Source organism: Thermobia domestica, chromosome 9, assembly GCF_964235325.1.
Source record: "Thermobia domestica chromosome 9, izTheDome1.hap1.1, whole genome shotgun sequence".
NCBI lineage: Eukaryota > Metazoa > Arthropoda > Insecta > Zygentoma > Lepismatidae > Thermobia > Thermobia domestica.
Genome location: NC_137462.1, coordinates 15,185,223 through 15,200,021, shown reverse-complemented (window position 1 = coordinate 15,200,021; position 14,799 = coordinate 15,185,223). Strand labels below are relative to the sequence as shown.

General features: G+C 34.2%; 1 protein-coding gene across 2 annotated transcripts in view; it reads right to left on the bottom strand.

Moving 5' to 3' along the window:
• Nucleotides 1-13,497: 13,497 nt before the first annotated feature.
• The window catches only part of LOC145694439 (chymotrypsin inhibitor Ani s 6-like), a 39,002-nt gene continuing 37,700 nt past the window's right edge, over nucleotides 13,498-14,799 (bottom strand). For both annotated transcript variants that reach the window (XM_081770663.1, XM_081770664.1), the window contains one exon: nucleotides 13,498-13,868. In XM_081770663.1, the coding sequence (XP_081626789.1) occupies nucleotides 13,666-13,868 (203 nt within the window). In that variant the 3' untranslated portion in view covers nucleotides 13,498-13,665. The remainder of the gene's footprint in view (nucleotides 13,869-14,799) is intronic.

Genomic DNA, 14,799 nt, shown 5'->3' with positions numbered 1-14,799 from the left:
CAAATAATAGCAATAATACTCTTACACAGGAAAATTGTATCAATCATATAATGCAATTCTAAATTTGCGCACAAAGTAAATCTTGAGAAATAAGATTAAATTCTCTTTTCAAATAAACTGTTTATAAACTGTATCAAATTTAATCAGAATGAGGTATGGATAGTCTCTCCATACAAGCAATTAATAAGGATTGTATAATTCTCTCTTCAAACAAGTGACTAGCATTTACGGCATCCAGACCCTAAAGCCTATATATACAGTTTGATATCTTTATGTTTCTTAATTATTTCAATAGTGGGCTTTTTGATTCAAATCTGACTGCTTGAATACATTACTAATAATCCAAATTATACACTCACCTTTCTTCACCTAAGCTGAAACGAAGTATGTCTACTGAGATCGACCACAAAATACAACTCTGACGATCCAATGAAAGCACATACATTATTTCATAATATAAATTCACTGACTGTAGAAATATGAGGCATGTTCGTATCATACAGACAAAAAAATTTCAATTTACTTCTCACACTCTCAGAACTCAATACAGTCTTAGCAATGAAGTCTTATTACAATGCCCATATGACTTCACGAAATGGTTTAAGCTTTCCACCCTTCCAAGAGTCAAACTCCCGCTTTAATTATTCCACTCTGAATGAGGTAAACGTCAGGAATACCTGAAAGAAACGGATGGAATAGCTAGATCATAAACACACCAGATATAGTGCTCACTTTCCGGATATCCGGGTTGCATAACTAACGCACTTCATTCGAAAGGAAGAAGGAAAGAAGAAATTCGTAACAGCAATACGGTGCTATATATATATATATATATATATATATATATATATATATATATATATATATATAAGTTAACACGTGCAATTTTTTCCCACGCTCATAAGCTAGAGTAAAACCTGCATTGATGAACGCATTAGTTGACAGTTAGAATTGGGGGTGCCGTAGAACTCAATATCTAAACATAATAGCATAAATATTAAAATTCATCAGCCTTAAAATGCATTTCTTCTTCTACACGGTTCAAAGACTTACAAAAATAACTGGAACACTTACCACACTAGTTTGTGGGAACACTTTCAGTGAGTGGGAATTCCAAACTTTTTTTTCTTTATGTAACTAACTTTAACAATAGCTTCTCACTGACTTCTATCCTTAGATCCAGTTTCTACCTTGTATTAATATTTGTGTGGAATCCATCCTAATATCCTCCCATCCTCAGTTTTTCTAATGGTTATTTTCCGATTGGATTTCCAGTTAAGACTTTGAGAGTGTTCCTACTTTCTTCCATCCTGGCTACATGACCTGCCTACTTGAGCCTCCTAGACTTGATGACCCTAACAATGTTTGGTAAACCGTATAAATTATATAGTTCCTCGTTATTTACTTTCCGCCATTCCCCATTCGCGTTCCTCTTGAGTCCGAATATTGTTTCTTTTATAACGACTATTTATAATTGTTTTATAAACAAACCACAAAATGTAATGATATTATTAATAATAAGCAAATAGGAAGGCTCGAATGTTGCTAAGAAGCAAATATTCACCGAAACTTAGTTTCGACTCGACAATAATGTTCCAGAATTAACTTTCGTGGCATACCGGCCAAACTTTTCTCTTGCTCTTGTAGGGCAAGTTCCGTTGTAAAGTAAATTCCCAAGGATTCCAATATGTTTTTAATACACAATCACTCAGTTAGAAAGCTCCAAAAAGTGTTCTAATTTCACACTTTGAAAACATGGTAGTCTTATGTAAAATTGAACCACGTATATTCACTTTAAGGAAAAAACAAGTCTAATTTTAGATTTTCTGGATTTTTCTCGTGGCTTATCGTTAACACACACGTCTTGGGCGCGAAATACCTTGCTGCGATTCCCGGTAGGAGTTGGTTTAGTCCTATTCCACATATAGCAACAGGCACACGTCTCCTATAACATATATATAAGGATTATAAAACGACGTAATTAACATCCATTATAATTACTAATCTCATACTGTATCTCACACACACACCACATACGTGCACACGGAGAAAGCTCACAGAGAGAGAGAAAGAAAATCAACAAGCGTAAGAACAATTTGAAATTTAAACTTCGTAACATCATCAGGACGTATAGTGTAATGAGTTCAGGATAATTTGTTGAAAAAAAGGTAAACTTACATATGAAGCTGTGAAGACTACTAGCGCCAAGTGTGGCAATAACGGAACTAGATTTTCAACTGTAATCGACAAGGAATGACCAGCTCTACTTTTAGACTGGTCAGCAAACCGGCTTAATTCAAATTCTGAGTTATACTAAGTGAACGAATTGTTTACTGTATTAAAGAAAAGTATACTTATTGTGAATTATATACGAGCAGTATTATACGGTTGCTGAGATACGGTTGTATTCTGCCTTTATGGTTATTGAGCAAAGAGTATTTGGAAATGTATCATAACAAGTTAAATGTCGTATGTTGAAAGTTAACTATTATTTGGAAATATGCCTTTTTATTTGCTATTCAATTTCCATATTCATATTTTCTGTATAATATTGAGAGTAATATTCTATAATATTCTATATATACCGAGATATTTCTGGTTATAATATTTCGAAATAATTTGTGGAAACATTATCATTTTCCTCATTTGAAAGTTCCAAGTAATAATGAAATAGCGTTTTATTGCCTTAAGTTTGAAATTGTCTGAATTCCTTTGCAAATAGTTGACTTTTTGGGGAGATATTTATGAAATCGATATAGAATATTTGTACAGTACCGATCATTTTTTCAATTCATCTATTATATGACAAGAAAACGGAATGCTTAAATGGTACTAACTGTGGAGGTGTGTTATATACAGTAGTTATGCCCTGCCGGAAAATGACGAAGTTGAGTATTCTAAATTTCATTTAGATAGCTTAACGCGTGTCACAATAGACTGCATTATTTAATTTGGACTATAAATGCGTTACTTCAACCATGTATGGGATAAAATTATCTAGATTGTCGAAAATGTCTACATGCACAAAATTTAGGTCACTAATACCCGATATCTACTTCTTCTTTCTTGTAATTGGATTCCTTCGGTTTTCAATTTAGCGTCCCATTCAGTATCGAGGCTGTATGGTATTTGGACGTAAATTTATCATGAGAGTCGTGGTTTCCTGCCGAGGATCGCACATGCCAAAGGTGCGTACGGTAATCTGATAGTCAAGTGAGAGTTTCCTCTTTTTGTGTACTCAATTTGGATCTCATCCGTGAATATGCGCTGGCCTTCTTCAATGGTTTCCCTTCAATGAACGTCTCTTAAGATTAGATTCATATGAAAATTCAAAGTTGTTGATATTAGTTTCTTCCTTTCCTGTAGCGACCACGGTGGCTCCGTCTTAAAAACATTCACTTCTGGTGTATGGTGTCCTTGTTTCGATTCCAGCTCGCGCCAATTGAGTTTTGTGTTGGACAAACACCGTATGTGTGGGTTTTCTCAGGATTCTCCCGTTTGCTACCACGTTATTCATTCCACCATTTCATTCATTTCTCACCATCCCCGTCTCCTTTAACCAACACAACACATCTGTGAGACGTAAAACTTAACGATTTCATTTTTGCTTTCCTGTAAATGATGCATTATTTACTATGATTTACTGGGTATTTGTTTTTCCTAAACAGCTACTAGACATAGGGCATAATATAGAACGATGAGCTGTAGTTTGTTTCTTGGCATCATGAACGTCTGGTGAAGAACAATGTGTCTGTAGGTTTTCTACAAGTTCTTCCAATTCACCATTTAATTTGCAGGAAACAATTTAAAAGAGATTAAATTACATAGTATCCGGCTACGGCGGTCTCGGAATGTTTCCTTGTGTTCCATTGAACTTCGCACAAAGAGAAACGCTATACAATGATTACCGATAACGTCAATATTTCGACGTTTGAGTGCCGACTTTATTTTTAAAATTTGTAGTTTGACCTGTTGTTCGTCAATTGTGTTCCCAAATATTTAAATTCAGTTTCTAACCTTTCGCAGTGTTTTGGTACATCGTACACTCGAACGCAATAAGGACACAAATTATTTCCACACTGGAACATTATTTGAAATACAAAGGTCGCTCAGTTCAATCGACCGAGCCGACCCGACCCGTGACCCGAATTGACTGACCCGACCCGAACTGTGATTGACCTGACCCGACAACCCGACCCGAGCTGACCCGACTGACCCGACCCAACAACCCGACACAAGCTGACCCGACAACCCGACCCGAGCTGACTCGATCCGAGTCGGGTCGGATCGGGTCGGGTCGGGTCAACCCGATCCGTTTGAGAGCACTATGGTCACGACACTGCGTGAACGCCAAAATGCACTCTCATTGGAAATTAAACCCGGACCACGTGTACCGAAGTCTTACACGTTAACCACTAGCTAGATCAAGCGGGCGATTTGTATATGCATCTTAATGAATGTTTGGCACTTTTGAGGTTTGGTTATTTCTTTTTATAACTGATACCGATGTCCGACGTGGGAGAATTTTTTTTCTTGCTTTAGTTCTATGTGGCGAAATTTTTCTTCAAGGTCAGTGTTCTCACCTGCTCGGACGGCAGGGGTCTTCTCGGAAGGCAGTATAGCAAGAGTCTCTTGGCGGAAACAAAAGGAAATCGTTTAACTACAATGATAAGGGTTGAGGAAACAGGAGAACACCTGTGATTTTTTCCAACCCTTCAACTTTCATTCCAAACTAGGTTCCTATGATTTTGGGACCCGCGCCACTTTGAATTTTCTTTCTCGGTAATTAAAACGTATTTTACAGTATATATAGTTGCACGTAAAAAGATACATAATATGAATTTTGTAAATTAAAATTTAAAAATACAGTATGATATTTAATTATAAAGTACTAATTTTATTTCATCACTTTCAACTCAACAAATGAAATTCAAACAATTCGCTCCCTGGGTCTTGCAGGCACGTAGCCAAGGGGGGTCCGGAGGGTCCGGACCCCCTTCGAAACCAGAAATGAAAAAAATTAAGGAAGGATGAAACAAAATGAAATGAGAAAAAGAAGGATCAGCGTTAAAAATAAACTAGAGGAAGCTTTTGGTTACTCTTTCTTATGAGTAAATTTGTATTATTTGCAATACATGGTTACAAGGTGAGCGATATATCCTCGAAGAGTCAGGGAATTTGAGATTTCTAGAAAAGTTGCGGAATTCTCAGAATTTCTGCTACTAGTCAGGTAGATTTCAAGCTTCCGAAAGCATAGTGCCGTTGTGGACATTTTTTATCATAATTTTTCGTCGTCGCATCCTTGCAATATCAAACATGTTATTTCAAAAACAATTTTCTACTGCTCCTTTAACCTGTCATTTGAAACAGACAGTAGATGACTAGATGACGGAATAATAAAAACAAAAATATATGTGGAAAGAAAGTTCTGTTAACATTTGATTCAACAGAAAAAGGAACGCAGATACTGCAGAATATTTTACAAGACATTATTGAGTATGTACTTTTTATAATAGTGAATATGTACTTTTTATAATAGTTGATTTCATAATGAAAGGAAAATTGTTATATTTGAATAAATAGAGGAAGGATGTAAATATTGTATAATCTTTTTCAATACTTTTTTTTTTTAAATTTTACTTGAGATTTCTTCATAGTTTATTAAAATATTTACCAACATATCCTCACAAAACAATATATGTTGATAGTAAAGTAGTTTAGATTGATCAAGCTCCTTCAGAATTTCATGTCACCGCCCCCTCTCCCCCCGTTTCGAAATCCTGGCTAAACTAACCAATATATATTCCAGTAAAATTGTTTAGAATGATCGAACCCCTGGTGTGATGACCACAATATTCCATGCCACGGACCCCTCACCCCTTTACGCAATCCTGACTACGTGCCTGGGTCTTGGTCATCAATACTGCGTCTTATTCTTTGTCTTTCAGTCAATTCTTGGTCCTGCATTTCGTAGTCTCGGTGGTCTTACATGCTATACAAAAGCCAAGAATGCTCGCCTCATCGGTACAAATGAAGACCAAGTGTGATTTTGATTATGGTCTTTCATACTATACGGAAAGCAAGAAAATACGCTCATCGCTACTTGGTGATCACCAAAAGAAGGCCAAGAGCAAGATTACTATGCAATTCGTCTTGCATATCTAATCTTTATCTTGTTCTTGTATCGATGTCCTTGGGCTTGGTGAAAAAAAATTAAATATTCAGTTTAAGGTCCCTCGATTCTGCACCGAGGCTAAGGGATATGATGACCATGAGAAATGAATGCAATGCGGGAATGAAGAAAGTGGGAGGAAACAGAAGAACCCCGATAAAACCCACTACACGGCGTTTCTCCACCACAAAGCCTACTTAGCACAAGCTGGGATCGAACCATGGACACCATGCACCAGAGATGAATTATCTACCACTGAGCCACCGCAGCCCTGCTTGGCCTTGGTCGTCCATATCCAATCTTTCTTTTGACCTTGCTTAAACAACTTCTAGTTTTGTTCTAAATCCAAACTTCATATTGGCGTAGATATTAATATTACAGTCGATTGGTAAAATCAATCTTCCACATTTAAAAATTAAAATACACACAAGCACAAAAATAAGCATTTACCATAAAAACACTAGCTGTAAGTGTTCAAAATAGATTTATGGTTTCTATAAAATCAATTGAAAATTGCTATTTTTTAATTAGGCAGCTAGTGAAAAAAAGGAGTTTTCGACTCCAGCCGAGTTTAAGCTCAACCTGAACTCAGTTGACCAAAGTGAACTGACCCGACCCGACCCGTGACCCGACCCGTTTGAGAGCACTACCCACAATTAATATCGCCCCTAGTTAGCTCGGCGACTTCGCCCTTAGATACCTGCATTTAGTCGGCGTGTAGCCTCTTACCTCAAATTTGAGCCTTAGTTTATGTTCCTCGCACGGCAAGAACACATTTATTTATCATTTTTTAAAGAAAAATATTGCATTCCTTTTCCCTTTAGAATAATAAGAAAAAGTATGCCGGCCAAAGTGTTAAATGAATTCAAAACTTCATTTCAAATGGTTCATCCTATTTTTCGCTGATCATGAGACTGATGATCTTAAAATCTTGTTTATATGTTGAGAATAAACATATAAGTTTGCTCTTCTCTTGTAGAATGCGGAGCTTCCAGAAACTCTGTGGCATATGCCAACTTTTTTTTTAAATAAGCAGTTAGTTTACCAAGTTGCATATTCCTAACATTTCTCTATCTTAAAGGATTTTGAGATATAGTTATCTTATAAAAAATGATTACCGAATTATTTTATATTTGCTCGACTATCGCTTCCGTTTTGAGGAAAACATTGAATAATGTTAGACATCTTTAATTCTTTTAAATGAAACGCATAAATAACAACTTTCATGTCCCTAGCCTTAAGGAATTATAAACTACCTTTTTCTTTCCGCTTTTTTGTAAGGGATATACCAAAAACGAAAAAAATCTGAAACATATCTTTAATTATTTTAAGTATTCCATTTCATGTATTTAATCTTTAACATGTTTACACATGATCACTTTACTTTAATAATTACAATCATCATCCTTCTTTTTCTTTATTTTTTCCTTAATAGGCAAATAAAGAAAACATTAAAACACGTCCTTAATTATTTAAAATAAAATATTTCATTCCACTTTCCAAACTTAAAGAATGTCGAAATATGGTCATCCTGTAATAACAAGTGTGGCCCCTCAGTTTAACTTCTCACGTTTTTCTGCCATTATAGGGAAAATATATAAAAAGAAGAGGATAAAGCACGCATAGTCCATATGTCAAATTGTAGTTCCCTACTCGTTAAAGATTCGGACGGATATTTTTCTATACCAATTGCCACCTCTATTTCACCTCTTTTCTACCTAATTAAAAAAAAAAACCTTCCTTAGTGGTACCTCACACCACAAACAATATGCGCTTTCAAATCCAAAATTACTAGCTTAAGTGGTTTTAATTGACTATGAAGAGTCAGTCGGTGAAAACTCACCCAATCAAAACTTCCTTTCTTATATATATATATATATATATATATATATATATATATATATATATATATATATATATATATATATAATGGACATTTTAAACCTCCAAAGGGCATGTAAAAACGGCCCAATGACATTTCTAAACCGAATCATTTTGTGTTTTTTGTGCGGTTTATGGCCTAAGGATAATTGAGAATATAATTTTCCCATCCAATGTGGTACGACCTTGCCATGGTGGATGGGCTTTCTACTAATAATGCCAACACTATTGAATGAGTTGGAAGTCATTTTTTTGCCACAAAACCGAAACAATCACGCACATTGAATAGTGCAGTCGATTTAACGTGCAAAGCCCTTTTATTTCGTTTCAAAATGCCACTTGTAGCCGAATCCACTTTTGTTATGACGTTTAGAGCGGCATCTTTTAAAACATTTTGGAACGTTTTTCTTATGAAATACCATTTCTCTCTTCTTGAAGTATATTCAGTTCAAATTTGAAGTCATTCTAACCAGTGATTATTATTATTATTATTATTATTATTATTATTATTATTATTATTATTATTATTATTATTATTATTATTATTATTATTACATTTAGAAATAGACTTTAATTGTAATCATCTTGTATATCAGTTGCATATATATGCTTATGATCAGTATTTTAGAACCCTATATTTCCCAATTCTGTTTAGGTTCGTAATCCAAAACTAAAGTCACTTAACATTCGATAACTGTTCTGCAACATCTGTTCCTTTCTTTTTGTGTATAATTTCAGTTTCCGAGTTTCAAAATGCCAATAAGTGGTAACTTACCCAACTCAGGAAGATTAAAGAAATTATCTGCTGGAGGAGATCCAAAAACAATACAGCAACGACAAAGGATCCAAATGCTTAAAAATGTTATGGTAATAGTCGACGCCATTTTGGGTAACTGTTAGTTTCATCTTCAGTTAATGGCTATTTGTTTTTCTTCAAGGAGAAGCAATTGCTGTGTAGGATGACAGGGGAAATGGAAAATCAATTGTTTGCTTCTTATCTTTGTTAGGAACGACAGCAATTTACTAACTGCATCTAAATATACTTCTATTTAAGTTCCATAATGATATTGACTATTATAGAAAACGAGGTGACTTATAATGAATCTTGCTGATTATGAAATATAAACAGTTGTTCCGTATATCCCGAAACTGTTTGAAAGCAAACGTATTTTAATGTTCAGTGCTAAAAACATAAATAAGGCAGTAACGAATTATCTTCTTACGTCATTTGTTTTCTGCAGGAAATAGATTTCTTTTTCAATGATACCAGTTACTACAAACCTCCTTACTAATCAAGTTACTATAACATATGCGTTGACTACACTTTGTTCTTAGTTCCATTCCCGTTGCGAGACCATCCAACTCCATTTTAAACTATAAACATAATCCTAAATATTCTAACTGCTGACAAATACCTGAAAAAAAATCCTAAAAGACATTTTAAAATTCTTATAAATGTTCTGGAATATTAAACATGGTTCATTTTGAAAGCAGAATAACATTGAAGAAAATCGAAACTCATGTATTATATGATTTTCCTGCTTTGCACTGGGGTCCATTTAGTTCTGGTGCGATATCTTCAAATTTGAATTTGAATTAGCTCAGAACTTTGTCCAGTTTGTGTTCTTATTTGTCCACAGAAGAAAAAAAAATTGTACCATTCAAATTAACAAAGGAAGGCTATGTCAAAATTTGGGCCACTTCGATCCCTTAAAGTGCAACATCTTCAAATCCGAATTTTAACTATCTCAGATTTTTTTTCAATTTTTGTCAACTTTTGTCCTCCCAAGAAGAAGATGGTACCATTCAAATAAACGAGGTGCGGCCATTTTAAAGTTTGGCCACTTCGATCTCTTGTAGTGTCAGATCTTCAAATTCGAATTTTAACTAGCTCAGAATTTTGTTCAATATTTTTACATTTTTGTAGTACCAAGAAAACAACTTGTATCATTCAAGTTAACGAGGGAAGGTCATTTCGAAATTTGGATAGATTAATAATCTGTAGCTCGACATCTTCAAATTCGAATTTTAAGAAACTCAGATTTTTGTCCAACGTAGAAAAATTTTGTACCATTCAAATAAACGAGGAGGACCATTTCAAACTTTTGGCCACTTCGTTCTACTCTTGTGTGATATATTCAAATTCGAATTCTAACTATCCTAGAACTTTCCCATTTTTATAGATTTCTGAATCACTAATCTAGTTACAAATTGAATTTGCAGGTGCCTCACTACTGGTGACCAAAGTGGCCTAATTTTAAAATGATCGTACCTGGTGTAATTAAATGGTACAACATTTTTACTTGGTGTGGTACAAAATGAACAAAAATTGGACAAACTTTTGAGCTAATTAAAATTCGAAATTGAAGATATTGCACTAAAGGTCAACGAAGTAGCCAAATTTTGAAATGAAACCTTCCTTCTTATTTGAATGGTACAATTTTTTTGTTAGCGGTACATGAATGTACCAAATTTTTCCTACTAATTACTTAGAAATTTTGAAAATGTTGCACTAAAGATGATTGATGTTTCTAAAATTTAAATTACCCTCCCTCGTTTATTTAATTGGTACAAAAGTTTTATTGGGTGGAAAATTTGACAAGATTCTGGCCTGGTTTTAACTCGAATTAGAATATGTCATAATACAGGTGATCGGAGTGGCCAGATTTTCATATGGTCCTCCGTCGTTTATTTGAATAGTACATTTTTTTGTTGAGTGGACAATAATGTACAGTACAAGAGATGCATTGATAATGCGTCTGATGAAGGCAAAGATACTGAAACGAAACTATATTGATATTATTTATTGAATAATGTATGCTTTGGTCAGTTTTTTTTTTTTTTTTTTGGCTTTATACAAGAAGTTCCGAAGCTAGAATGAATGGTGTTCTTGTAGTTAACCTTGGGAATGAATCTGCAGATGGCAGAGAAAGCTTGTTTGGTATGTGACATTGTATCGAATTAAATTCTTTTCCAGTTTCCTTTAAAGTTAGGAAAGATAATATATCGAATGTTTTACCGAGAAGTTCAATTTAAATCTGTCTATTATTACTGTGATTCAGAAGTTTGTAACTTTTACCCGTAAGTAATCAGGTAACATTCAGCATTATTCTTTGAAACATTTCTCAATTAATCTTTTTAATATTACCTTATACTGATTGTAGGTAGCGGACGAGGCAGTGCTTTCTCCTCTCTAAGTACCAATACTATTCGCTTGCATATGTGAAATAAACCTTTGTCTTCCAGCTACTAAAAGTGGGATCTTACCAGAATAATACTGGTAGGTTATACACACTAGTATAATATACATAAAATCATTAACTTTACTCTTTACCCTTGTTAATCTACCCGTGGGATCAGAACACAGTAAACTATATTATGTGCATCGATTGAATACAAATTTTAAATTGTTAGCAGCTATTAAAATCCATAACATGAATAGTCATTATGTAGATTAATCTTCAATTAGCTAACATTCTACTCATGTTTGTTTGATCCAGTAACTCAAATCCAATCGATTAGAACTTGAGTTTATTGCTTCAAGAGCAGGGTCACGTTATCCATGCAACTATCCATGTTTAAAATATTATATGTACTGTGTGAACAATAAACTCCTAACTTCTTTCAATTTTGATAGCACCTACATTAATTGATTTACTACTTACGAACATTGTTAAATGGTTTGATTATACGTGCGTGAAGCTGGCCCATCTCAGTTCAGCAGATTTTTAAAAAGTAGTATCAAAAATTTCTGCTTCACAAAATTCAAAATTTTAAAAAACGTGCTCATAAAATTATCAAGATCCCGCCCACCCAACAATGGGCAGTTAAACCAGTGCCAAATGATCGTGCTAAAAATATGTTCCAAGAAGAGCACCAAAACAAAAATGTGCCTATGCTAGTTCAGTATTTCCTCAACTATTTGCTATAGAAACTAGGCTAGCAAGAATATGGGTCTAGAGAGAATTCTTCTAAAGGGTGGGCCCAAAGGTTTAAGACAGTTTAGTAAATTTTAAAATATACAACAGATATTAATGGAATAGCATGTTATAGACAAGGGGAAATTGTCACAGACCATATCGCGTTTCCGGCGGCCATCTTGATATCTGCCGTTTTGGATTCAACTTCAAAATTTCAGATGGGTAGGCTTATGTGTGACACATCATGTAGCCCCAGAATGTTCTCAGAAATTGAGATATGTGATTTTTTTGTCTATCTCTAACGGTTTTTCAGATATTTAATGCAAAGCACATATCACATAGCGTTACAATGCGTGTTCCACAACCTGCCTTCGCTGGTCAGTTGTAAATATTAATCAGTGCTCCCACTCTTTATGAACTCTGGCCAACACTTCAGGTTGGCTAGAGGCTATGGCTTTACGGATTCTTCTCTTCAGTTCCTCAAGATTCCATATCTTCACTGCGAAAGCCATAGAATTCAAGTGACACCATAGATAAAAGTCCTGAAGGCATAAGAATTATGCAATCGCGTGAGCCAGTCAAGAACCCTTTTGTATTTAATCCATTTTCCCGGAAATTCGTGATCCAGATAAATCCTAAAAATCATTCCATAATAATGCGAAGCTCCAACTTGAAACAATCTGAGAAAACTATTATCCTCGGATAACAGTAATGGAAACACATCCTCTTGCAGGAATAGGAAATAACTATCTAAAGTTAGAGTCGTTTCAATGAAGAAGGGTTTTATAATTCCTGTTCACCAAATTCCACTGCGTACCCTTGTCTTAAATGTTCCTATCATTCTGCTAGGATCAGTTCAATGCGGATTGCCATCATACCAGAATTACTATTTTCCATTTTCTTACCTTTCTAAACAAAAAAACAAACAACTTAATTATTTTTCTTAATAATATTCCTCATATAATTATACTAATGTCCTAAGACATTTCAAATTATTATCTAATGAATTAGTGTTAATGTTAACATATTTTCCCTTTGATTCCTGTTTCCTATATTTATTGGCGATATGCAGAATAATACACTCTAATTCTAGAAATACGTAAAACAATTCGTTCACACGGTTAACCCTCAAACTTCGAAGAAAATATTTTATTTCACATACTACAAGAGTCTTGTATGTATATCTTTTGACAATACATTATTTACACGGTATTTTAATGCCCAAACTCTTAACAAACTAAACAAATGATCAAGAAGCAGAACAAACGATTGTCTGATTCCTGAGGAAATGGTATTAGGCACGATTTCACGAAAGGTTCTTAAGTTATTTTGTTTTAATGAATATTATTTTACCATAGCAATGAGAACAGAATTATAGATAAAACATGCTGCTTCCAGTTAAGAATTATTGCTCTTTTACATTTTCTTCAAATAAATAAAATATCATATTTTCTATAGGAAATGTTGAAAATATGAGTATTAGATGCAGAAATAATCTACATTGGTAAACACAATTATAGAGAATTGTGAGAATATGCATATGTTCTTTATTGTAAAGTATTGAACAATTATCTATATCAAAACATACAGGAGTAGCATATCAATTCAATATATAATGCAGTATTATATAAATCTTAAGTGTATGTACTAACTTTATCTTGTATGCAGAATCATTTCTAAAATCAAACATTCTCATTTATTTCTAAAAATGAAACACTGGTCCTTTGGAATGCATTCACCATATTCTCTGATTCTTACAAAGCCATCTATACAAACGCATTTATACACGCCAACATACAAACAAATGTTAGGACGAGCATCTGGTAGTAGATCACTACAAGTTTGTTCACGCGGTGGATCACCAGTCCATCCGGGTTCCTCGTAAAGTGGACAATCTACAAACAACACAGAAACAATATATTGTTTTTATATCATTATATTATTATTTTTTCTAAGTTATGTAAACTAGTATAGGAAAATCAATTGCTTCCGTTTCAAACTGTGCTTAACATCCATACCAATGATCCGATATAACGAGAAGAGGAACAAATGTTTTCGTCTGTACGAGATCATAAGGACATAGAATATAAAAAATAAAGATATACAATAGAAATCGTCATAACTATTTCAAATTTATATACGAAGATTACAGGGGGAAAGGACGTAAGTCAGTTTTCCTTAAAAAATAATAATAATAATAATAATTTTACATAAATGTCCTGTTTTCCACTGACTTGTCTACTTCATCCGTGTAGGCCAAATGTTTAGCACTGAATTTCTTAGTGACTAAATTTCTTCTTACTGGGGGATTTAGTCCATGCATACTACAAGTTTCAGGTTACATTATTCTTCTGTTAACTCATTTTTGACCATTTCTTCACTTACCTCCTTTTTCCCCTGTAGTCTTTATATTATATCATCAAGTGTACGCTTTTAAAAGATTATTGAGAGAAATATAAATGTAGATATTCTCAGTGTAGAAACCCTGGTGATTTCAAAGGATTTTCCTGGAGAAAAGTTGATGAAAGCAAGTCCTGCATAAAACTTATAATCCACGATGAACAAAATTAGAGATATGACTCCAGTGGAATATATTACATTCTCTCACCCAGGGTACTCTCTCTAAATCATCACTACAAGTATATTAGAGATCTCTTTTGTTGTCTGCTGTGGTAATTGTTTGTTCTAAAATATCAACTATGTAGTAGGGGCGACAAGGAATAGAACGGTCAGCTCTAATTTCCCTTCTGGCATCGTAAGCTTCCGATGGAGAACATCGCATCCGTGGGTTTTCTAGAAGTTGTTCCGTTCCACCGATTATTTCAT